The sequence below is a fragment of the Hemicordylus capensis genome, chromosome 5 (genome assembly GCF_027244095.1).
Source record: "Hemicordylus capensis ecotype Gifberg chromosome 5, rHemCap1.1.pri, whole genome shotgun sequence".
In the NCBI taxonomy this organism is placed as follows: Eukaryota; Metazoa; Chordata; class Lepidosauria; order Squamata; family Cordylidae; genus Hemicordylus; species Hemicordylus capensis.
This window is the reverse complement of record NC_069661.1, coordinates 175,978,931-176,006,263: the sequence shown is the minus strand read 5'-3', so window position 1 is coordinate 176,006,263 and position 27,333 is coordinate 175,978,931. Positions and strand designations below refer to the sequence as shown.

At 41.0% G+C, this 27,333-nt stretch overlaps 1 protein-coding gene across 15 annotated transcripts in view; it reads right to left on the bottom strand.

Annotated features, from left to right (window-relative positions):
- IMMP2L (inner mitochondrial membrane peptidase subunit 2) overlaps window positions 1-27,333 on the bottom strand; it is a 753,382-nt gene that overhangs the window by 579,139 nt on the left and 146,910 nt on the right. Inside the window, exon 4 of one of the 15 annotated variants that reach the window (XM_053252313.1) lies at window positions 18,734-18,982. The exons of the other annotated variants lie outside the window; for them this stretch is intronic. Within the exon in view, the coding sequence (XP_053108288.1) occupies window positions 18,976-18,982 (7 nt within the window). The 3' untranslated portion in view covers window positions 18,734-18,975. Of the gene's footprint in view, window positions 1-18,733; window positions 18,983-27,333 lie in introns of those variants that run through there. 15 annotated transcript variants of the gene reach the window in all.

The window sequence follows — 27,333 nt, the reverse complement described above, 5'->3', positions numbered from 1 at the left end:
CCGGGCAAAAGCTGTCATTAAATAGAGGATAATGAACACTGAACACCAGGCTGACAGGTGGGTTTCCAAACCTTTTGTCCTCAGAAAGCCGCAGGTACTCTTCTTCCCCGCCACATATCTGTCACAGTTGAAAACCCCTAGCCACAGAAGGACCTTTACCCTCAACCGGTGTCATGACCTTCCATCCGCTGTACTAGAAGGCAAATACACAATGATCAAAATGGCAGAAAGGCTTTGCCCCTGCAACCCTGGGGAGATAGAAAATGCAGAACAAGTACTTCTCCTCTGCCCCTTTTATAGAGACGTTCAGGCCAAAATTATTTCTCCGCTGCTTTGTAAGTATCCTGGCTGCCCAAACCATGTCTACACCCAAATGCTACTCTCTGATGAAGTTCCAGCCTTCACGTTTAACACCACCAAGTTCTCCGTAGCAGCATGTAAGATCCGCCAGATTATGATTGCCAGACTTCGTACCAACTCTGAATAGTTTTGATCTGTTGTTGATACAATTCACTAGCTCTCCTTTCTTATGCACTTTGCTTTAGTCATTTTAGTATGTTAGGAATTTTAGTAATTTCATAGTTTTTGAGGGTATTAGTTTTTGAGTATCATACAATAGCTTTTAATATTAGAGTAATAACATCGCTGTATGGTTCCAAATGTAGTGATTTATACTGATTTTATAGTATTGAATTAGCGTTTTAGTAGTAGTTTTATATTAAGGGGAGAATAATCGCAAGATGAAATGGGCTAGAAAACTGGCAAAGAAAGATTTGATTATAATAGTACATCAGCACAGTCACAGATTATAAAAACTTGCAAGACAAACAATATAAATTAAAAGAGCAATAACATTTTCATCAAACGAATATAAAGAACGGTCTAAAGAAAGGGCCATAGATTTTGGACAAAATAATGGTTATAGATTTCCCCTAAGGAGAATGGGAGGAATTAAATAATCTTGAAGATTCCATTTATATCTGATAACTTTATTAGACAATGCCAGAAAACTTTACACAAATATGACATCAAAGCCAATGTAGTAGCTCATTCAGCTAAGACATTGAAACAACAACTTGTGAGAACGAGGTTATATGACAGGAAATTTGAAAGGACAGACTGCCCAGTATGTGAAGTAGGGGAAGGGAGTTGTAAATTGAAAGGAGATAGTGTATAAAATAACATGCAAAGAGTGTGGGGAGTTTTACATAGGAGAAACGAGAAGAGAGTCCCTGTTGTTTACAAATAATTATGTCAAAATATGGAATTCAGTGAAAATTGATTTACAAAGATGGTCTAAAATGAATCTGTCTTTAATGGGAAGAATTTCAGTGGTGAAAATGAATGTCCTGCCTAAAATGTTGTTTCTCTTTCAGACTATTCCCATAATTAACACTTTAACTTGTTTTAAGCAATGGCAGAAGGACATAACTAAGTTTGTTTGGCAGGGAAAAGACCAAGAATTAATTTTAAGAATCTAACAGATGCAAAGGAAAGAGGTGGTCTTACCTTGCCAGACTTAAGGTTGTATTTTGATGCTGTTTGTTTGACATGGTTAAAAGAATGGATAACGCTAAGAAATCCTAGAATTCTTGATTTAGAAGGATTTGACAGAAGGTTTGGTTGGCATGCGTATTTGTGGTATGAAAAAAGTAAAATACATAAAGATTTTTTGAACCACTATGTGAGAAGGAGTTTAATGAGGGTGTGGTTAAAATACAAAAATTGGTTTGAACCTAAAACTCCGTTATGGGTATCTCCGATTGAAGCCTTATCACGTAAAGAAGTAAAGAAGTAAATATGCAAATGTGCTGGGGTACCTATAGGGATTTGTTACATTTTCAGAAAAAGGATTGTAAGTTAAAAAGCTTAACTGAAATACAAGATTTGGTTAGAGATTGGTTTCAGTATCATCAGTTAAATGAGATGTATAAGAAGGACCTTAAAGTCGGATTTGAGGACCAGACTTCAAATTTTGAGAAGGAATTATGTCAAAATGATGAAAAATTAGTTTCTAAAATGTATAAACTGTTGAGACAAGAGAAGAAGTGGTTAAAATGACTATGATAAAATGGGCTCAAGATGCGGGGCATAATATAGAAATGGCAGCCTGGGAAAAGTTATGGAAAAATGATTTAAAATTTACTGCATGTTATGCTATTAAAGAAAATTATTATAAAATGATGTATAGATGGTATCTGACACCAAAAAAATTGGCATTAATGTATAAAAATGTTTCAAACAAATGTTGGAAGTGTGGACATTTTGAAGGCACATTTTTTCATATGTGGTGGACCTGTGGGAAGGCTAAAGCCTATTGGGATATGATATATAATGAATTAAAGAAAATATTCAAAATGACATTTCCTAAGAAGCCAGAATCCTTCCTGCTGGGAATAACACAAGGTGCAATTTCTACAACCAATTTAACATTTTTTATGTATGCCTCCACGGCGGCTAGAATTATATATGCACAGAAATGGAAGTCTAGTGAACTGCCTTCAAAAGAAGACTGGCTGATACAAATTTTGGAATATGCAGAGATGGCAAAACTTACAGCACTATTAAGAGATCAAAACTTGGAATGTTTTAAAGAAGATTGGAAACCATTTTTGTTGTATCTAAAGAATTACTTTCCTACTATGGACTTGACGGCAGGGTTTGAAATGTAGTATAAATCGCAGGTTGGTTAGATTAATTATGTTTGTAAGGGTTTGAACTTATGTTTTGAATTATTATCATAGCAAGGGTAAATTTTATAGTTGTTGATTCACGAAGAAATGTGAGCGGGAAGTCCATCTTTTATGTGTGTATTTTTAATGAATGATAATATTGTTATTGTTAAAATCAATAAAAATTGAATTTGCAAAAAAAAGAGAGAAGAGAGTTAGTAATTAGGTTCAAAGAACATTTGGCAGACACAAAATATATTAATAGAGAGAGACTGTGGTCAGTACACATGACAAAACAACGTGATGGAATAACAATGCCAATTAAAGTGAATGTGTTGGAAGTGGAATGATGCCTGGTGCAAAGAAAAACCAGGGGGGCGATATGTATCGACAAATTAAAATCCAGGGTAAATAAAGAGTTAAGAGATACGGTTAAGTATATTGGTTATTAAAGAGTGTGTAAAGATAACACAGCTGCATGTCCTTGGCTCACATGTTGCTTTCTGGTCCCCCCACTCTTCCCTCTGCCTTATTTGTTGATTAAGAAATCAACATATATTAGGTGGTATATATTATTAGGCAGAATTTATATTAGGCAGTATATAAATTCAATAGAAAGATAGACAGATAGACAGATAAGACAGACAGACAGACAGACAGACAGACAGATAGATAGATAGATAGATAGATAGATAGATAGATAGATAGATAGATAGATACCTGGTTGTGTATAATTAGAGTGGAAGCTAGAACAATATAAAATTGTGATCCATAGAAAGAATAAGAACAATGAAGCTGACGTATTTGACATTAAAACATTTGTTTTTGTTTTTATCTGTTTTATCTTTTTACGCAATAAATGAAGGTCCTTAAGGAGAAATTGTGAGTCGCCTGTATACTAAATAATAAGTAGTTTTATAGTAATCTTTATAACTTTAGAGCAACAGTTTTTAATATTTACAGTATACAATCATTGTTTTTAGTAATTTTATCATTAATTATATAATTTACAGTCATTGTAGTCTATAGAAATTTCAGTGTTGATATTACAAAATTTTAATTCTGACCGTGCCATTTTATAATTACTTTTTGATGTTGCATGTACTGTCTTATGCCGGTCTCGAACCGTAATAAACTTGATTTGATAGCATTAATTAGATTGGAAGGTGAATGCTCTCTCTAGAAGGCAAATGCACCTAGAAGAACAGGGATAGGCAACTTGAGCTCTCCAGCTGTTGTTGAACTACAACTGCCATCATCCCTAGCCACAATAAATTGTGGGTGCAGCTGATGGGAGTTGTATTTCAGCAACAGCTAGAGAGCCAAGCTTGCCTTCCCCTGTAATAAGTGATTGCTCTCTCATCTTCAAACATGCCACTGTAATTTAAACAGTTCTGAAGAGTTAATGACCAAGTGCAAACACACATAAGAGGGACTTCTCATTTATATCTGCCCATCAACTGCTGCCAACTGGGCAAACAGGTACCTTTTTAATGTGCCGATTCTCTATATTTAGCAAGGGGAAAGTAATACACCGTATCCACCTCCAGCACAGTACCTCCAGTGACTGTTGCTGGTGTCTATCTTATGTTTCTTTTTAGATTGTGAGCCCTTTGGGCACAGGGATCCATCTTATTTATTTATTTATTATTTTTCTATGTGAACCACTTTGGAAACTTTTGTTGAAAGGCAGTATATACATATTTGTTGTTGCTGTTGTTTCAGTACCATCTGAGAGCCAGCGTGGTGTAGTGGTTAGAGTGCTGGACTAGGACCGGGGAGACCCGAGTTCAAATCCCCATTCAGCCATGAAACTAGCTGGGTGACTCTGGGCCAGTCACTTCTCTCTCAGCCTAACCTACTTCGCAGGGTTGTTGTGAAAGAGAAACACAAGTATGTAGTACACCACTCTGGGCTCCTTGGAGGAAGAGAGGGATATAAATGTAATAATAATAATAATCATCATCATCTGAATAATTTTAATATTGACAGGAGCTTAGGTACAACAAGACCGCCCAATCATTTTGGATGTGCACTGACCAGCTGGTTACTACTCAGGTAGTCAGATGAAAAACGTTGTCCTGTCCAGAGAATAAGATAGATATCTAAAGTACCTGCCAGGAACCACAGTTGCTGTTATTCCGTCACACCACCACCACTGCAGATAACTCAGCCTTTTGAAAAATAACTTGCTTCTGTACAATCTTACTATTTTAAATAAGCCATATATTTCTTTATTGAACTTAAATATCATTGTAGCATGGGTATCTAACTTACCCTTTTCAAGACAACAGAGTTATAGAAGGATGTTCTTTTATGTTTTATTAATATAGCCTTCCTTTGGACAATGACCAATGAAATACTATGGAATAACTAATCATTTACCATGAAAATATTCCATTTCATATGCAACACAGTCTGCACTGTGATAACTTGCTCTAAACTCTCAAATGTCTGCTTAAATTCAGCATGAATCTCTGTTCCATATCATTTTGAAGCAGCATATATCAGTTTGCATAGGATGGATAGGTAACATACAGATCTCCAGATGCTGCTGAACTATATCACCCCAAGCCACAATTTATTGCAGTTGTGAATGATGGGAGATGTAGTTTAACAACAACTGGAGAAACATACGTTGCCTACCTCTGCTGTATAATATCATTTGTCTATGCCAAGCACAGGAAGAGATAACCTTTGCCCTGACAGGCAGTTGCTGTGACAGGCTAACATGCCTTCAGTCATGCCGATACAGATCCAGCTCCCTCCTGCCCTTTTGATGGTTCCAGAGCATAAACAGCTTCACAGCCCTCAGGAATACAGAACAAGGAAAAGTCAATTGCTTCTACCTCCCACAATTGTGGTACAAGTAAATGGTGGAACAAGCTTTCCTTTCTCAAAAGAAAAAGCCTCCTTCTTTTGAAGTGGCTCAGTCTTAGCCTATGTGGTAGAGAAATAAGGTTTCCCATAACTCAACGGCTGCTGCAGTGCTGGGCAGACAGGAAAAGAGGTCTGATCCCATTCATTTGGCTTGTCTCATCCTGTCTCTTGGTCATACTCCAGCATATTTGCATCTCAACATGTACTTTTGCAGTCTACAATAAGTATGTGCAGTGAACTAAGTAGGATGGTGGGAAAAAAGTATAATAATGTTATTAATAAGAGCCCCTGGTGGCGCAGTGGTAAAACTGCCGCCCTGTAACCAGAAGGTACAAGTTCGATCCTGACCAGGGGCTCAAGGTTGACTCAGCCTTCCATCCTTCCGAGGTCGGTAAAATGAGTACCCAGAATGTTGGGGGCAATATGCTAAATCATTGTAAACCGCTTAGAGAGCTTCCAGCTATAGAGCGGTATATAAATGTAAGTGCTATTGCTATATTGCTATTAAATAAATGTAGTTAATAGCAATATTCATCTTGGTGAGAATCTATCTATGTGGTCACTAAGAGTTGTCACCAACTTGACGGCACTCAATCAATCAATCAATCAAAATAGCAATATATTGGTAATTTTGCTACAAGGCACGTACTGGTTCACACAATACATTTTTGTCCAGATCCATGTGTATCAGGAAAGATCAGGGCTACCTGCATAAGCCAAAAAAATCAATCCTGTGAAGTGGCCCTATGTCTCTAGCTTTTGCTGTATATTTTCATATTCCCATTTTACAAAATGTTCTCTTTTTTCTTCACTGTGATAAAATATAAAGCATCCTTTCTCATACACTTCCACCTTTATTCAATTAGGCCTGAAATATGATCTTTCATGCGAAGTGCACCAATTTGCCTCTTCTTCACTTGTCTGTTCTACCACTTCTGCTATAATGTCTGCTTGACTATGCCTGCTTGGCATATCATCCTTGAAGAAATATCTCCCTTATTTATGATACTTTGGAAGTAGTGTTTAAAAATATTGCATTACATCTGAAGACCCAGTAATTAAGTAACTCTAAAATGACTAGTAGTATAAGTAGTCTGTTAATCATCCAAGATAGAGAACAATATAATGTTGATGAATTTTCCCCCTTTAAAGCTAATTCTGCTATCATAAGGCTTAATTTAAATCATTTAAGATTTCAGTGATAAAAATAAATATGCCAGCAAAAATATCACTTTATCAAGAGAATAGAGGCAGTTGGATTACTGAAATAAGCAAGGGTTCAGGAAGACCAGTATGCAATCCTCAGAATATCTATTACTGTATGCTACTCAGGGGTTGTCAGACTTAAGGCTTCTGGAAACTACCCCAACCCACAAAATAGAGGCTTGGGGAGGTGGAACCAGTCACCAAATGGGAATCTGGAGAGGCAAAATGGCAGATTGAATAAAAATGTCTATCAACAAAATAAGGGATTTGCAGTGATAGGCTTGAAGGAGGACTAGGCCTCCATTAGAGTAACTGCTTGGGGGGTGGGACTTTTCAAACAAGGAAGAAAGCCTGGAAGATTCAAATCCCTATGGCGCAATCCAGAGTGAGGAGCAGTGTTTGAACAACAACATACAGAGAAGTATGGGAGGGATGTGTTAGAGTTCAGTTCTTCCCTGGAAGCCTCTGAGTGAGGTCTGATCAGCAGCTACAGTAGGATAGGGTGTGCATGGAAATGGCTGGCCTGGTTAGGTTCGAGTGTGAACTGCACTTGAACCTGACTGGAACAATTTGGTCTGGCCCCCCTTCGAACCTAAACTCCCAGTTCCGTCCAGTCCGGGGGAGGGGTTCACAAATATTTTTTTTCCATATATATATATATATATATATATATATATATATATATATATATATATATATATAACCTCTAGCCCCTTTGAGGGGCTTCCTAAAGGCCGTGCGGGGGGGGGCGGCCCGCGAAGGTTCCCTCTCTCCCCGCTAGCCTTGGTAATCACCGCCGCGGCCTGTTTTACTGTATTTTACAGCCAGGAAAAAAATAGCCACTGTGCATGCACAAATGGCCTCTGAGAGGCACTGGGCCATGCCAGACTTTGCAGAGGCCATTTGCACATTCGTGACAACAGGAAAAATGGCCACCACGCCTATTTACAGAGGTCCAAATGGGCCAGAAAATACAGTAAAATGGGCCACGGTGGTGATTACCAAGGCTGGCAGGGGAAGGGGGAACCTTTGTGGAACCTCGCCTCCCACGGCTTTTAGGAAGCTCGCCGAAGGGGCTAGAGGTAAAAAATATTTATTTATTCATTCATTTAAAACGAACTGGCAGGAGTTGGGTTCTTGTCAACCTGAAGGGGAACCTCCAAACTGGTTCGCACATCCCTACTGTAGGACAAAGGCAGTCTCACAGCCTTGGGCTGGGAATCAACTGTGAGTTCCTTACCTGGAAATAAGGAGGAAGGATAGGGACCAGTTTAGCTAGATGCCTCAGGGAATTAATTAATTTTTGTTTAAGTGCTTGAATCTGACTACATGGTTCTTATAGTTCTGTGGAAGGGTTTCACTTGAATGGAAGCGATTGCTGATGTTTAGTATAGTTTTCCTGATCATCCAATTATTACTAAATCCTTGTTGTTAAAGAGTATCACTCCATATTGGGTCCTGCCCCAAGTCACGCGCTCCTGAAGGCCTAAGACTGCTCAAGCCTTTCTTGTAGGGAAGGTTTTTCCAATTTACTTTCCCAGTATATTCTCTTGGAAAGGTTGATCTGCTCATATAAAATAGTGGATGGTGGCCGTCTACCGAAGGGAAGGTAACGGGGGAGCAGGGCCGCCAAAGGGGGCCGGGCTTTAGGGCTGGGCCTTCGGGGGTAGGACTGAGGGCTGGGGGATTGGATTGGGCCAGGCCTTTTGCAGATATGTGTTTGGGCTCTTCTTGAGTGGGAACTGCTGAGGGTGTGCCTGGCAGTTCCAGGGCAGCTATTACTGTAGTGGTGGGGAATAGAAGAATCGGCGCTGGCAGAGCAGCTGGTCATTACAGAGGAAGGGAAATCAGTAATTTAGTAACTGTTTCCACTTCTAACTGCTCTGTCAACTCTTCGGCCTCGGGGAGCAGCTCCGATGACCCACAGAATCTGGCCTTGCTCCTCTGCAATGCCAGGTCAGTTCAGAATCTGACCGAAATTGTCCACGATTTGATCATGGATGAGGGAGATGATCTGGCATGTATAACTGAGACCTGGTTGGGGGAGGCGAGTGATCCAGTGTGGGCTCAGCTTCTCCCACCAGGTTACTCTGTCGTGGAGCAGGCCAGGGGAAGTGGGCGGGGGGGTGAAGTGGCTGTGGTCCATAAGAATACCATTTCCCTTACCAGGGCCCCTGTGAGACAGTTGACTTATATTGAGTGCATATTTCTGAGGCTGGGGACTAGGGATAGATTGGGGATTCTGTTGGTGTACCGTCCACCCCGCTGCCCAACTAACTGAGCTGACAGAGCTGGTCACGGAGTTGGTGTTGGAGTCTCCTAGACTTTTGGTGCTGGGGGACTTCAATATCCACTTTGGGGCTGGCTTGTCTTGTGCGGCTCAGGAGTTCATAGCGGCCATGACAACTATGTGCCTATCCCAATTAGTTTCTGAACCAACTCATGTTGCCGGCCATGCACTCGATTTGGTCTTTTGTTCAGATCAGGGGGTGTTCCGTGGGTGGGGGATCCAGTGGTTTCCCCATTGTCATGGACGGACCACTGTTTGGTTAACGTTGGTCTCACAGCCGTAATCCACTCCTGCAGGGGTAGTGGACCTATTAGGATGGTCCGTCCAAAAAGGCTGCTGGACCCAGTGGGATTTCAAAAGGCCTTGGAGAACTTTGACACTGGTGAGGCCGGTGATTCTGTCGATACCCTGGTGGAATACTGGAACAGGGAACTCAACAGGGCAGTAGACATGATTGCTCCTAAGCGTCCCTTCCGACCTGCTGCAAAAATGGCCCCTTGGTATACTGAGGAGCTACGGGGGCTAAAGCGGTTGGGTAGGCGACTTGAGCACAAGTGAAGGAGAACTCAGTTCGAATCTGACAGGATTCAGCATGTGACCCATTTGAAGGCTTATGCAGTGGCAGTGCACGCAGCAAAAAAGAGATTCTGGTCTGCGCACATTGCGGCTGCAGGTTCACGCTCGGCGGAGCTATCCCAGGTTGTGAGGAGTTTGGTTTCTGCTCCTTTTACTTCGAATCAGTTCTCAGAGTTGCTCTGCTCTGATGCCTTTAATGGGTTCTTTGTGAATAAGATCTCCTGTATTCAGGCCGACTTGGACTCCACTATTTCTGCAAGGTCTATGGAGGAGGTGTCCAGCAATCCCTCTTGCAGTATTAGATTGGATCAGTTTCAATCTGTGACTCCTGAGGATGTGGACAAGCTGCTTGGGGCGGTGAGGCCTACCAACTGTTCTCTGAATCCTTGCCCGACTTGGCTGCTTCTATCTAGCAGGAAGATTGTTGGAGGTGGCCTAATTAATATCATAAATGCATTGCTGAGGGAGGGTAGGGTGCCCCCCTGTCTGAAGGACAGACCACTCTTAAAGAAGCCTTCCCTGGACCCTTTAGCGATGGACAGTTACAGGCCAATCTCCAATCTCCCTTGGTTGGGCAAGGTGATTGAGAGGGTGGTGGCCAACCAGCTCCAGGCAGTCTTGGAGGAAAATGATTATCTAGACTCATTTCAAACTGGCTTTAGGAGCTGGCTATGGGGTTTTGACAGCCTTGGTCGGCCTGATAGATGACCTTTACCGGGGAATCGACAGAGGGAGTGTGACTCTGCTGGTTCTTCTAGATCTCTCAGCAGAGTTCGATACCGTCGACCATGGTATCCTTCTGGATCGCCTGGGGGAGTTGGGGATAGGAAGCACTGCTTTGCAGTGGTTCCGCTCCTATCTCGCGGGTAGATGCCAGATGGTGGAGCTTGGTGACAGTTGCTCCTCAAGACAGGAGCTGTTATCTGGAGTCCCTCAGGGCTCCATTCTGTCACCAATGCTTTTTAATATCTACATGAAACTGCTGGGTGAGGTCATCAGAAGGTTTGGTGCTGGGTTTTATCAGTATGCTGATAACACCCAAATCTACTTCTCATCTTCAGGAAATGGCACTCATTCTCTAAATGCCTGTCTACAGGCAGTAATGGGCTGGATGAGGGATAACAAATTGAAGCTGAATCCAAGCAAGACCGAGGTGCTCTTTGTGGGGGCTAAGAATCTGAGGGGTGAGTTAGATCTTCCTATGCTGGATGGGGTTACACTCCCCCAGAAGGAGCAGGTATGCAGCTTGGGAGTACTCCTGGACCCAGGCCTCACCCTGGTATCTCAGGTGGAGGCCATGGCCAGGAGTGCTTTCTATCAGCTTCAGCTAATTCGATAGCTGCGCCCATTCCTTAAAGAGGATGACCTCAAAACAGTGGTGCATAAGCTGGTAACCTCCCAACTTGACTATTGCAACACGCTCTACCGCAGGGTGGATATGATTTAAATCAAACTTATTTAAATCACGATTTAAATCACGATTTAAATCACTAGCAGGGTGGATAAAAATCAAAAAAATCTGATTTAAATTTTTAAAAATGGATTTTTTTTATCTAAATCATTTTTTTGATTTAAATCGGATTTTTTTATTTAAATAGGATTTTTTTGATATTTATCCACCCTGCTAGTGATTTAAATCGTGATTTAAATCAGTTTGATTTAAATCAAATCCACCCTGTACGTGAGGCTGCCTTTGTGCGTAGTCTGGAAACTTCAGTTAGTTCAGAATGTGGCAGCCACATTGGTCTCTGGGGCAACCCGGAGAGACCATGTTATGCCTGTTTTCAAACAGTTACACTGGCTGCCGATATGTTTCCAGGCAAAATACGAAGTGCTGGTTATTACCTTTAAAGCCCTGAACAGCTTGGGTCCGAGATATCTTAGTAATCCTTCTTTTACATGACCCCACTGCACGTTAAGGTCATCTGTGGAGGTCCGTTTCCAGTTACCACTGGTTCGTTTGGTGGCGAATCAGAGGCGGGCCTTCTCTGTAGCTGCTCCCGGGCTGTGGAATGCACTCTCAGCAGAAATTCACAATCTTAATTCCTTACTGACCTTCAAGAGAGCCCTTAAAACCCATCTGTTTGGCCTGGCCTTTCAGGGTTTTTAATTAGTTTTAATTGTTTTAATGCTAACCTGGTTTTCAGGGTTTTAATTGTTCTGATAGTTCAATTGTTTTTAAAGATATTTTTAATTGGTGTTTATATTTATATTTCTCTTTTAATTGTTATTGGTTTTAATGGTTTCTATTTTTAATTGTAAACCACCTGAGCCATTTTGGAAGGGTGGTATAAAAATCAAATAAATAAATAAATAAAATTCCCAGGACTCCTCACAGATAGAGGAAGGATTGTGTCCCCTACCCACTTTGATCATTATAGGATTTTAACATCAAAAAGCCTGAATTCCAGGAGACTTTTGCTGCAGGACAGGAGGGAAGCAAGAGAGACTGCTTTGTGCGGGAAGAAACTAGAGAAGTTAATAGGAGAGAAAGTGAAAAAGATCCTGAGCACCTGAAGTGGGTGAAATTAAAATTTAATGCAGCTAGTCAATCAAATTTGCATTCCCGGCTAGAAGGAAAGGAAGGAGGAAGGAACTCCAATCCCTAGAGAACTACTTAGACCAGGAGCACCAGTAGCTCCTAAGCTACCTAATGCCCATCCCTGGTGTAAATGAAACACTTCTTGGGAGTTCTGGACTTGAACATCACAGGGAGAAGCTTTGGCTAAGCTGGCACCACTTATCTGTAAAAACTCTGCCTTATCAGAACATTCACATTCACGTTTTCAGAATACAACACAATCCATGTATAATAAATCACAAAAGAGCACAACTCCCAGGCCTTACTTCCCATCGTAATCACAACACAAAACGGTGTATCCCTGATCCATAAGATAAACCTAAAAACCACAAAAGATCGGGGTGGGGGTGCTAATATCGACTAAAAACTGAATATAGATTAAAATGGGTATTTTATTAAGAATAATTAAAAGTTCTACATAGAACAAATTAAAGCACAATTAAGAACATTATATATATAAAATAAAATAAAACACCCTCATGCATAACCAATAAAATAATATAAAAATATAAAATGTCCCAAAATATATGTAGTGAAAGTGTGCTTGCAAATGAGCTAAAACCCTCTTAAAAGCTTATTGATTCCATGCTATATCACCAAACAGTTATAAGTCTTTTCAAAGTATTAAAGACTGGTTCAGTAGGTCAAACGCATTTCAACGTTAAAGGCTTTCTCAATGATGCTGTCATGGGGGCATCACTCTTAAAGACTTCAATCTCTTTTACTCATTCAGTAGCACATTATTATTCTTATATATGGGGCTCTTGTTATAAAAGTTAAAAAGTAAAACTGTATTAACTTAAAATGTGAAATGTGACCATCTCCTGCAGAGTTACCAGGGTCGTGAAGTGAGCCACATTTCTCTCTCTCTCTCTCTCTCTCTCTCTCTCTCTACACACACACACACACACACTACACACACATATATATATATATAATGCTGGTCTATGATCATAATAAAGATAGACTGATTGACTGAAACACCTAGAGATTTACATATCAGGCAGTATAAAAATATTATAAATAAATAAAATTATACAATTCAAGGTCATTTGCAACCTATTAAGAAAGGAAAAAAGACAAAAACCTCAATTGAGGCAAGAAAAAAGTTTATTATAGTATAATGTTGTGGCTTAATGCATTTTGTGTTAAACACACACACACGGAACTCAACTTATTCAACTCCATCACAAGATAATGGGTGTGATGTTGTTCCAATGTCCATATATATGTGACTTTATAAAGAATAATAGGTCAGGTCTTGAGAAAGAGAGCTGGTCTTGTGGTAGTGAACATAAATTGTCCCCTTTTCTAAGCAGGGTCCACATTGGTTTGCATTTGGATCAGTGACTATATATGGGTGCTATAAGACATTTCCCTTAGGAGATGGGGCCATAGCTCAGTAGAAGAGCATCTGCATGCTTGCATGCAGAATGTTCCAGTTTCAATCCTGGCATCTTCACTTCTGGCTGGAAGAGACTCCTGCCTGAAACCTTGGAGAGCCCCTGCCAGTCAGCGTAGACAGTACTGAGCTAGATGGACCAATGGTCTGCCTCGCTATAAGACAACTTCCTATGTTCTTACAGTATGCTAATGAGTTTTCAGTCTAGATATTGACACAAGGCAAATAATATAGGAAGGGAAAGGAAACAGAGGCAGGAATAAATAGGGGAAATATCTGAATGTTTCAGTTACATGCATTTGAGCTTGCTTACACAAGAAAATAGGGACTAATGTTTTGGGCCAACAGGTTCAATGAAAAGGTGGTATATAAGAAGGGAGTTTAAGGATTTAAAATGTTGTGTTTTTATCTTACATTTTAACTTTGTGTTGTAAACCGCCCAGAGAACAATTCATTATGAGGTGGCTAACAAAGTTTATTATCAGTATGTATGTATGTGATTTCTATAGTGCCATTCCAAAAATGGCTCAGGGTGGTTTACACAGAGAAATAACAAATAAATAAGATGGATCCCTGTCCCCAAAGGGCTCACAATCTAAAAAGAAACACAAGATAGACACCAGCAACAGTTTCTGGAGGTACTGTACTGGGGGTGGATAGGGCCAGTTACTCTCCCCCTGATAAATAAAGAGAATCACCACGTTAAAAGGTGCCTCTTTGCCAAGTTAGCAGGGTATTATTAAGGAAGTAAGAGAACGTATGACACAACTGTTCCTGGAAGCAGTTTCAAGCATAGCAGGCTGCAAGGGAGAAAGGCAGATGTTTGAGGTAGCAGAAGGCCTTTGAGAGTGGTTGTGTTGGAAAAGCAAAGTTCATGGATTGGTGTGTAATGGAAAATAAGATGTGAGAGAACAGAAAGCTGCAGAGAGTTTGAAAGGACAAGGGGTTTGTACTGAATCTGGGAACAGATAAGAAACCAGTGAAGTAATTTAAGGAGATAATAATGTGGAAGTATAAGAGTGGTGAATAGTTTTAGCAGCAGACTACTGGAAGGACCCAGTGGTGGGAAACTGTAGAGCCAGACTTCCTCAACAAGCCTGGGTGCTGTCTAGATTTGCTAAGAGCTCCATTTTCTTTTGGACTCAAATATTGCAAGATTCTTTTTCTTTTGGATTCAAATGTTGCATCATTCTTCCTTCATACATAAGAGCTACGTAGAAAAAACAATTGCAAAAGAAACATAATTTTGTATGCAGAACTTTATTCTTGATGTCAGCTCTTAAGGTTGGTTGGTTGGTTTTTTGTAACTATGGAATACCTTTAATAATGATCACTTAAATCAGTATTGTATTAAAGCAAATATAGGTTCTCTTTAGCTAAATGTGTTTGGACAGCATCAGACTGAGTCCAATTGAAATTAATGCATCAGAACTGTTAAATCTCATTACTGATTTTTCTCATTGATTTCAGTAAGTTTCAATCATCTAGCAATATTTCCTGTGCCATGGCTGAAGCATCAAAGCTCTCTTTTCTCTCTTTCATGTTCTCATCTTAAAGCATTTTAAAATTATGAGTTGCAGCCCTAATATGGCCATTCTACATTCCTTATAATAGGCTACTATTTCTGGTTTTTATTCTTGCTGCTATAGTAAGGGTGTCACCTTTCCACAAGTTATATAATGATAATCCACAAGATAATGTAAAGCAAGATTCTGAAGTATGTACAAGATATTCATGTGTCTACTTGCGACAACTTTTATAAGTTTTTACTTTTCTAATGTGAGCCACAAAATCTCACCGTATTTTAGAGTAAAATGTGGCTTCTTGATTATCTGTAAACCTTCATGAGCTGCGTATGCTTGGAGTGACGGCTGGTGACAATTGTAGGAAAAATCCAGATACCCAAAAGTGTACCTGTCATTTTGTGGAATACAAGTAATGTAACTTAGACTCATGTCTGTTGATAACAACCTACTTGTTTTCAAATAAAATAAAATAAAATAAATAAATAAATAAATAAATAAATAATAATGCTAGCATGGAATTATGAGCTGGTGTACTTTTTGCTTCTTGCCCTAAAACCAGAGAAGGCATTTCTGTCGCATATTGTGCTCAGAAAAGAACTAATAGTAATGCTGAATCATATAGGAAATAGTGCATGAAATAATTTTAAAAACTAGAAGAGAAAACTATCCCATTATGTGACTAGAAGTTTTGTTTTATCATTGTTCAGCCTCAAGTCATTGCTGACCTAGGTGGATATTGCCTCATTCTGCAGGGGGCGGAGGGAACCCAAACAAAACAGTAAATCAACATGTTTTATTATTTTGAAGCTATAAATCTGATTGCTTATCATTTGGGGAAAATGTGTAGTTACGTGGAAAATGCCATCCAGCGTTTATCTCAAGCACAGAAGAGAAAACAGGAGGAAGAACATGCCCCAACCAGGTCAATGTCAGAAAGAACATGACTTATTGGCTCCCCATTGAAAAAGAGGCAGACTGGTGAAATCTGTTGGCATCATTAGTGTGGGAGGATCCAGGCAAACAGCAAATATTGTGACTGGAGTTCACATGTGTGTGAGAGACTTTCTTCGCAACCGAGATGAGTCCTGAACTTGCTATACTTAGCTTCTAGTCTGGCACAGGGGTTTCTTAGTCTTATAATCTAGTCACACCAGAAATTCAGTATGAGTAAACAGAAGAATGAAAAGAATAATCTCACCCAGCAAGGCTGATATGCAAATAGAAGAAAGCTTCTAAGCACCAGACCTGTCAACACAGTCTATCCAGTACCTAGGAAATTCTATCCAGCACCTAGGGCTACTCAACCAATGTGAGTGCAGCAGCCAAGCCACGCTTAAATGTAGAGATTGGTGTTCAGCAAAACCCATAATAAATAAAAACTTTTGTTTCTGAATAACATACTGCCAAGAGGAAGAAATGTTTCAGGTGGCTTTGTACGATAATTTGTGTTTTTGTACGATAAACTGTGTTTAACAACAATTGCATGTTAAGGCACATTTTTACTAACCTTATATTTTAAAGCATAAAATGCACATAGCTGAGAATGTAGACAACACAGATGTAATTTTAACTGAAAACTGATTACAATAGCATCTCAGAATGAAGTGCTACCGCAGGCAAGAGTATCCACATCCGTTGGGAAACACCCCTGGGCTTTCCTTACCTCTGTAGAATCTGAATAACATTTGTACTGGAATTCTAGGATGGATAGAATTTCTGTCTGATACCTCTCTGAGGAAGTCTGATGACTTTCCATAGTTTTTGTCTAGGTGACATACCCAGATTCACACATTTCACAAACACTGACCGAAAGAGACACGCCCCAACTGCCGCTGATAAGGGCAGCATGGTCTCGTGCATGGCAGTTAGGGGCGGAGAGAGGAGCTAGCTAATTGGTCCGTGAGGTCACTGCGCAGGCGCAGAACCCATGTTATGAAGGCAACGGATCACTATCCAGATCATTGTAGATACTTTGACTGACACTGTGACAAATGCTGTGTCTGTGAGACAAAAATATGCCCAGCCACAGCAGTAGTGTTCCTGCCTAATAGGTATGGATGCTCTTTTCAACCTGACACCATGTACCTGTTGGTTGCTGAAGCCTTGGGGACATAGTTTCAGATTGCAGAGAACACTTCTGGAGGAAGGACAGATCAGCAAAGATCTTACCCACTTCACATCCACATTGCTGAGCAGGAATGCAGTAGCTCTGGCTGGGCATAATTTCATTGTATACTGACACTGTTAGACAGAATGTTAATTAGGTTTTTGTGTTATAAAAGTTAAAAAATAAAACTGCCTTAACTTAAAATGTGACCATCTCCTGCAGAGTTATCAGGGCCATAAAGTGAGCCACATTTGTCTTCTTTTAGATATACATTTAAAATATAAATTTTTACAATAATTATCTAATTGAATCTGTTATTTAAAAAGCAATAAAGTTCTACAGACAAGCTAGGATTTTACATTGCAAAAACTGATGACAATTTTTCAAATCCAATTTAGTGCTGAGCAAACAAAAAACTAGCAGTAATATTCAAGCTGTTATTAAGGTACAGTATAGATGCTCGTAATTATCAATAATACATGAAAATATTACAGAGGCAGCATAAATGTCAGGACCACTGGGATCAACAAAGGTTGTCAGAACTATGCCATATGTCAGGATGTCAGAGCACAAGTGAGGAACCACCACATGTCAAAAGCAAGTTAAATGCTAAGTCAAGATGTAGAGTGTCATATTGAAGCAAGATACCAGAAGATGAGGTAGTACACAGAAAATAATATTAGAATCAAAGAATCAACTAGGAAGCCTCTATCACACATCAAAATCTTGAACTATAGTTTCTAAATATTCCTATACCTAAAGACCATACTAAATGGAACAGAAATGTGATATCCAATCTGCTATTTATTTTGTTTCTAAGTTTTGGCAAACAAGAGTTGTGGGGAAGATCTTTAATAGGACCACAGTGTTGCGGGGGGAGATTTATTCCTGCCCACTACATTGTTTTCTCAATGAAAATCTCTCCTCCTGAGCTGCGATTTGCCCATTAGCCTCAAAATGCTTTCTTAAAAAGAAAAAGTACAATTCAAAGATTGCCCCATTTTAAAACATATGACCAGTCCACTCTGCTTCTTTAAACGTATCTTTAAAAGGTCCATTTTCTCAGTCAGCCCTGGAATGGCTGTCTGACTACCTAGACAGCTAATGATTCAAGTTCTTTCTCTGTGTGATCTGGAGCACTTTACCTAAATGGAGTACTTTCACTCCACCTGCCCCCTCCAAATTCAAAGCAATCCATTTAGTTTATGTTATTTAGTCCTGGAGATGTTGCTCCAAGTGGAGACAGAAATGTTGTATTGCTTATTTGTGTTCTTTCTCCTCATTAAGGTCAGACTGGTCTCTTCTTAATAGAATGTAAGGCCATTGTACACATGTACAGAGAAACTGATGAACAGTCAGTTCATATACACAAAGGTTATTCTTTCCAGTTTCCAAGCACCTCTGGCACAAAAATGGCTTCTCTCATGTCGAGCAGGAAGGCCAGATCAGTACAGAATGGTACAGAATTGCATTTATCGATGACATCAGTAAATGGTGGACAATAGACATATGAGAGAAGAAAGTGATGGTTGGTTCAAATGTTCCATAATGTGGTTATGTGGCAGCTGGGCAGGCAAAATATGCATGTCTCATCAAACATTTGAGTGAATCCGTCAGATGTTAACATCTGTACTGGCTAATACAGTTCTTCCTAATTAAAAAAAAGTTGAAATTCTCAGGATTCCACACCAAATGTCAGAACCTGCATGGGGTGTCAAACCTGGTGTGAAATTCTTTACATGCTGTCAAGTAAATCAAGCAAAAGAAAATAATTATGAGTAGAAAGCAATTCATTAAAATACAATTACACAGGAATAAAACATGATTGCTATATAATACTTTCTGGCTCCTTAAATTTTATGTGCATATTCTGTGGTATTATGGCTAAGGTGAAATCAAGGACAATTTTTGCAAGGACTTTAATGCTGACATAATTATGCATATGTAAGGCTAGAAAAGGTACAAGTCCTGTTGGCATTCTGTTTTGGTGAACATTTACTAAATGCTTTTTTCTACGTGTTCCTGAATAACAGAAAACAGGTTTTTCACATGAGAAAGAACTAGAACAGCTTGGAAAAAATCATAAATTAAAATCAACAAGATCAGCACCCAACAGCAGTTGTTGCTGCTGTAGGGATGAACACTCTACACACTAGACAATAACTGTGCACAATTTTGTGGCATTTGCCACTACAGACCAACAATGTTACTGTCTGAGTTTTCACCTCTGTGAGGGATATAATTTGTTCCAGTCTTCATACCTATGTTATTGTCAAAATCACAGCGTACATTTAAAGCCACTTAAAGCTTCTGAAACACTGAGAGTTGCCGCTCAATTTTGTGGGGGTGGGGGAAGCTTTAAACAACATAAATACCTTTCCCTTTTTCTTTTCTGAGTGACCTTCTGGTTGGATTCAGCTTGATGGACATTTATTGAAGCACTAATTATTACTGCTACCTTCCTGTCTTTACCTGTTCTTTTAACTGTCCATAAGTTTCTTTGGTTTAGAAGTGCAGTCAAGCATTAGAGAAAAGTGCAAGCCAACTGATCTTATTTTAACCTTTTACAACAGAAAAACTGAAAAGCTGGGAATTATTTTGAATTGTTTTTCTTTATTTACATATAGTGCACAATTAAGTGGTAATTCACACCTATTTTGTCATCTGAAGCCCATGTTAAATATTTTCAGAAGAAAAGTGAAACATAAAAGTACATTCTGATGCTGATACTGTATATGACCATTCCCTCCTCCACTGGCCACCTCTTAGCTTGCTGGGCAATTAAATGGAAATGTAGAGGTGTGTATATCTTTTCAGCTGACCCACAGGCACATGAACTAAAGAAACGAATTAAGTCAGAAGATCCCCAAGTATTGTTTTGATTTGTCACTTAAGGGTTCCTAGTCTACTTCCCTTATCTACATACCATGCAGCCCTGGGACAGAGACATATTTAAAAATACATTCTTAAGAACAGTCCTGCTGGAGCAGGCCCAAGGCCTAACTAGTCCAGCACCCTGTTTACCACAGTGGCCCACCAAAGGTCTCTGAGAAACCCACAGTCAAGAAGCGAGGGCAAGCCCTCTCTCCGGCTACTCCTCCCCTGCAAGTGGCATTCAGAGGCATCTTGCCTCTGAGACTGGTGATGACCTATAGCCACCAACCTAGTAACCACTGATAGACCTCTCCTCCATGAATTTGTCCAAACACCTTCTAAAGCCATCCAAGCTAGTGGCCATTGTTATGGACGCCAGAAGTATATGAAATATAGGCCTGTGTCTGATTTCATTTTATATTAAGAGTTCAATTAAATGCCTGGACTCAAGGTAAACTGATGCCCAGGTCAACTGCTCTGTGAGGGAGGAGGCAATCCAGCATTGTATTGTGGAATGAGCACTCACAGAAACAAAAAGGCTAGGCCTGAGCTAATCAATAGTCTGCCAGGGGCTGATCTCCCCCCCACCATTCCTGTTGCAAGAAGCCAGTGTTAATCCTTGTCAGTGATTAACTCAATTGCTCTCCATAGAAATTCAACATAGCTAAATGCATACAGAGATCCGCCTGTAGACTTTAATTCTTACCTCACTGATGCTTCTGCGCTAGTTAGCCAAATGTATTGAACATCTCACACATGTATAATTACACACTATATAGAGGTACACAAGAAATAATGTAATGGCTGTCTCTCACCAATAGAACTAAATTTTCTCACTAACTCCTGACTTTTAACACCTTCTGGGGGAAGATGCAATTTGCAGCTCTGAGATGCAGATTTGCCTTGGGCAATGTTCCCCCTCCCTTCTAAGCGCACAGTTTACAGGAGATGAGATTGAGATCTCTCTGAACTGACCAAATATCCTGAGAGATTTTTGGTAATTAAAAGACAATATTCAGAGGATAGCAGGAATAAACGCCTTTTGTGATCCAGAAGACTCAAATGGACATCCAAGGATGGAGCCATTATAAGAAGGAGTCTCTGGACATGGCAGTTTAGCAGTTCTGTGCCTACGGGCAACCTGCTCACACGCCTTCCCAGAGTTTGCTGCTAAACCGCGAGGCAACAAGCAGGAACTCTGCCCATGGACAGGGGCTGTCTGTGACTTCTACTGCGCAGTGAGAAAGTCAAGACTCCCCAGCCATGGTGCCCTGGCTCTCAGCCGTGATTTGAGCACTGCAACAACTCCTGCCAAAGGCCTCGCTTCTTCAACTGAAGAGATTCACAGCTCTCAAATCTCTCTGATCCTGGTAAATATGCTGCTCCTACAAGCCTGGAATCCCCTCATCCCTTCCCCTTTCCCTGCCCCCCTTCACCTCTCCCCCTACTAATTTCTGATCCCCCAAACCATACCTGCCCTTAGCCTTCCTTCCTCCTCCCCCCCCCCTTTCTGTCTGTATCTGAATTGTATTAGGCTCTAGGAAGATTTAATTGCACACACATATGGTAGTTAGGAACACTGGTGGTGGTTAGGATGTTCTGTTTAAATACTGTTGCTGATATTGATAGAGTGTTCTGCTTTCTGCTTGCTAGATTATGTTGTTAGTCTTTTATACTCAATAAAGCCCATTGAATCTTTGAGGAATGGTTTGATCTCCTTTCTTCCACACGCCCAGATCATACATGGTCACTAATATAAAAGAACTTGGTCACTTGGTGACACTATGAGCCAGACCTAATTTTGTATACTAGCTAATGAGCATATTTAGTATATAAATCAGGCGTGGACTGTAACACCATCACCACATCCTATGGCAGAGAATTAATTATGTGCTGTAGGGGGAAAGTACTTCCTTTTATTGTCCCTAAATTACCTGGCTATCAGTTTCATGGGATGATCCCTGGTTCTAGTGCTGAGAGAGAGGGAGAAACATTTCTGTGTCCACCCTTTCCACTTCATTCATAATTTTATACACCTCTATCATGTCTCCCCATAGTTGCCTCTTTTCCAAACTAAAAGGCTACAGATGCTGTAGCCTTGCCTCATAAGGAAGGTGCTTCAGGCCTGTGATCATCTTGGTTGCCCTCATCTGCTAAATGGGCAAAGAGGCACCTTTTACCATGGTGATTCTCTTTATTTAGCAGGGGGAGAGTAACTGGCCCTATCCACCCCCAGCACAGTACTTCCAGTGACTGTTGCTGGTGTCTATCTTATGTTTCATTTTAGAATGTGAGCCCTTTGGGGACAGGCAGCCATCTTATTTATTTATTGTTTCTCTTTGTGAACTGCCCTGAGCTATTTTTGGAAGGGAGGTGTTGAAAATGAAATAATAATAATAATAATAATAATAATAATAATAATAATAATAATAATAGAAGGAGAAACTGCAAGAAACCTAGAAACACCAAATAAAGAAGAAACAGTGCAATTCTGGGGGAAATTATGGGACAATCCAATAAATTATAATAAAAAAGCAGGATGGATGAAAGAGGTCAAAAAATGTAACCAACAAATGCAAGATCTAATAATAACACCAGAATTAATAAGTGAAAGAGCAAAGAAAATTAAAAATTGGACTGCGCCAGGTGACGATGAACTGCATGGCTTTTGGCTTAAACACCTAACAAGCCTTCATAAACAACTATCAAAACAGTTCAATCACGTTTTGCAAGGAGGTGATATTGAACAATGGCTAACAACTGGGAAAACTCATCTCATCATGAAAGACCCAGCAAAAGGTGCAGTTCCAAATAATTATAGACCAATAAACTGTCTGCCAACCATGTTCAAATTATTAACTGGAATAATAGCAGATGAAGTCATGCAACACTTATTAACTAACAAAAAGCTTCCAGTTGAACAGAAAGGAAATTGCCCGAACACCAGAGGCACAAAAGACCAGCTGCTGATTGACAAAATGATTTTAGAAAATGGCAAGAGAAGAAAAACCAATCTAAGTGTTGCATGGATTGACTACAAGAAATCCTTCGACTCATTGCCTCACACATGGATACTAAAATGTTTAGAAACAACTGGTGTCAGCAAAAACATTCAGATATTTATAAAAAAAGCAATGAGCATGTGGAGTACACAGTTAACAATCAATGGCGAGACACTTGGACAGATTAGCATTAGAAGAGGCATTTTCCAAGGGGACTCGCTATCCCCTCTGTTGTTTGTAATCGCCATGACCACACTTTCACAAATACTAAACAAAACAGGCCTCGGATACCAAACATCTAAAACATCAAGTAAAATCAACCATCTGCTGTACATGGACGATCTGAAGTTGTATGGAAAGTCCCAGTCAGAAATCGAATCACTGCTAAACACTGTTCGTATATTCAGTAGCGATATAGCAATGCAGTTTGGACGAGACAAGTGTGCTGCATTAATAATGAACAGAGGAAAAATAACAAAAAGAGAAGGAATAGAACTGCCCAATGGAAGCAAGATCAAGAACCTGGAAGAAAAAGAACCTTACAAATACTTGGGCATTCTCCAGGCTGATAACATTGCACACACTGAAGTTAAAATAAAAATTGGAAGTGAATACATCAGGAGAGTTAGAAAAATCCTCAAGTCCAAACTCAAATGGTGGGAACACCATACAAGCCATAAACACCTGGGCTATACCTGTAATCAGATACACTGCAGGAATAATAGACTGGACCCAGGCAGAGCTAGAGACACTAGATCGTAAGACCAGGAAAATCATGACCATCAATCATGCTCTGCACCCCCGCAGTGATGTCGATAGGCTATACCTCCCTCGCAGCTCAGGTGGAAGAGGAATGCTGCAAGTCCATCAAACAGTAGAGGAGGAGAAAAGAGGCCTTGAAGAATATATCAAGGACAGTGAAGAAGATGCACTTCAAATTGTCAATAACGAGAAACTATTCAACACCAATGAAACAAAGCAGGCCTACAAGAAAGAACAAGTCAAGAACCAAGCAGAAAAATGGAAAAATAAGCCACTGCATAGTCAATACTTGCACAATATAACTGGAAAATCAGACATCACCAAGACCTGACAATGGCTTAAGAATGGCAACTTGAAGAAAGAAACAGAGGGTTTAATACTGGCTGCACAAGAACAAGCACTAAGAACATATGCAATAAGAGCAAAAGTCAAAAAGTCAACAACAAAGAGCAAGTGCCGCCTTTGTAAAGAAGCAGATGAAACAGTGGACCACCTAATCAGCTGTTGTAAAAAGATCGCACAGACTGACTACAAACAAAGGCATGACAAGGTAGCAGGGATGATACACTGCAACATCTGCAAAAAATACAAGCTACCTGTAGCCAAACATTGGTGGGACCATAAAATTGAAAAAGTTGAAGAAAATGAAGATGTAAAAATATTATGGGACTTCCGACTACAAACAGACAAACATCTGCCACACATACACCAGATATAACTGTAGTCGAGATGAAAAACACGTTAAAATAATCGACATAGCAATACTAGGGGATAGCAGAATAGAAGAAAAAGAAATAGAAAAAATCACACAATACAAAGATCTACAAATTGAAATTGAAAGGCTGTGGCAGAAAAAGACCCAAATAATCCCAGTGGTAATTGGCGCCCTGGGTGCAGTTCCAAAAGACCTTGAGGAGCACCTCAACACCATAGGGGCCACAGAAATCACCATCAGCCAATTTCAAAAAGCTACTTTACTGGGAACAGCCTATATTCTGCGACGATATCTATAACAACAGCAACAACATTGACAATAAAATTCAGCCATCCCAGGTCCTTGGGAAGGACTTGATGTCTGGATAAAACAAACCAGTCAATAACACCTGTCTGACTGTGTAAATAAATAACTCAGTGTACGGCACTGGGTTGACACTTTAAATGAGCTGTCCACCACAATCCAAAGATATTTCTCCTGGTCAGTCACTGACAGCTCAGATCCCATCAGTGTAAATATGAAGTTGGGGTGCTAGTCTTCACTTCCAATTCTAATTTAAATAGGACTATGTGCAGGTCAGAAACAGAATGGGGAAAGAGGTTCTTTCTGTTACGTGCCTGGTGCTTCGCTAGCTAGCTATTTATTTATTTATTTATTTATTTATTTATTTAAAACATCTGATATACCGCCCACTTCGAGGACTCTGGGCGGTGTACAAAAACATGCAAAACAAGACAGCATTAAAATTACATTCTAAATAACACTAAAGTAACTAACGGTGGGGGGGGGGGATAGATAAACTACAGGGTAAAAGCCTGGCAAAAAAGAAAAGTCTTCAATAATAAAGATTTAAAAATCAACAGAAAAATCAACAAGGAAGGAGCTAAACGAATCTGCATGGGAAGGGAATTCCAGAGAAGTGGGGCGGCAACCGAGAAGGCCCTTTTACGGGTCCTATCACCCTGAAACCTTCGGATATTGGGGACTGACAAAAGGGCCATCTGACCAGATCCGACTGGATGGGATGTAACTGGATGGGAGAGGCGGGTCTGTAGGTCAACAGGTGCCAAACCCCACAAGGCTTTGAAGGTTAAAACCAGGACCTTAAATTGAACTTTAAGAAGACAGAGGGAACAGCTTGGGTGGGGCATTGACTGACTGTGCTGTCTTTGGCTCTGCCCCTTCTTCCTCAGGTGTGTAACATCATCTCCTTGGGCTGTTGCTGTGCTGGGGCTTTTGCTGCTATATAGGGCTGGCTGGCCCAAGGGCCTGGGGGAAGAAGACAGAGGGAACAGCTTGGGTGGGGCATTGACTGACTGTGCTGTCTTTGGCTCTGCCCCTTCTTCCTCGGGTGTGTAACATCATCTCCTTGGGCTGTTGCTGTGCTGGGGCTTTTGCTGCTATATAGGGCTGGCTGGCCCAAGGGCGCAAGCCTCTTGGCGCGAGCCAAAGGGCGAGAGCACAAGGGCTCTCATCCTTGTGGCTCTCAGCCGTGGGGCGAGCTGCCTGGGGCTTAGAAGACCCTTCTCCTTCTGCCCTGAAGATCCTTCTTCCTGAAACCAAGAAGCCAGCAAGAGACTGCACAAGTCTGGTTTTGGTTTTTATTAAGCCAAGGAGCCGTGGTGGGTTAGTCTGGGGAGATGTGTCTGGAAGAGGGAAAAAGTGGGCATGGAGTGGGGACAGCAATATTACGGGTAGCGGGCAGAGAGAGGTATGGCGGTGGGAGTTGGGCAGGCCGTTACAGGGGAAAACGGTCCAGGCAATTGAGGCCTGTTCCTTTTCCCGGCCCTTCTCCCAATCCTCTGACCCCAGGGAGCTCTGAGAACACTCCCTCGAGGATTAGGGTGCTGCTGCTAAATGCCAGGTCAGTTAATGCAAAAAGATCTCTCATCCACGATTTGATTGTGTGCTGACCTGGTATGTGTGACGGAGACCTGGTTGGATGCGCTGGGTGGGGTTGGTCTCTCTCAGCTTTGTCCTCCAGATTTCCAGATCGTGCAGCAGCCCCGTCTCGAGGGTTGGGGAGGAGGCGTTGCAGTCATCTTTCGAGAGACCCTCCCCGTTTCCAGGTGCCCGGTCAGGCAATCTCAGAATTTCGAATGTTTGTCCTTGAGGGTGGGCCTCCGAGATAGGCTGGGGATTTTGCTGGTATACCGACCACCCCACTGCCCTTCAGTCTCCCTACCTGAGCTGGCGGGGGTGGTCTCGGAGGTGGCCTTGGGTTCCCCCAGGCTTATTGTTTTGGGGGATTTCAATGTCCATGCTGAGGCCCCCCTAGTGGGTGCGGATCAGGATTTCATGGTCTCCATGGCAACCATGGGCCTGTCTCAATTGGTATCGGGCCCTACCCACGTGGCAGGACACACTCTGGATCTGGTTTTTGCCGACCGGGAAATAAATGATCTGGAGGTGGGAGAATTTGAGACCACTCCCTTGTCATGGACAGATCATCATCTGGTGGGGTTTAGTTTGACTGCTCCGTCTGCCCTCTGCAGGGGTGGTGGGCCGATTAAGATGGTCCGCCCCTGGAAGCTTATGGATCCGCTTGGATTCCAGACGGCCCTCAGGGAATTTCCAGTGTTCAGAGCTGGTGACTCTGTCAAGGCCCTGGTTGATCTCTGGAATGGAGAGGTGGCCCGGGCTGTTGACACGGTTGCTCCTAAATGCCCTCTCCGGCTTGGTGGAGCCCGATCTGCTCCTTGGTTTTCCTCGGAGCTTAGGGCGATGAAGCAACTCGGGC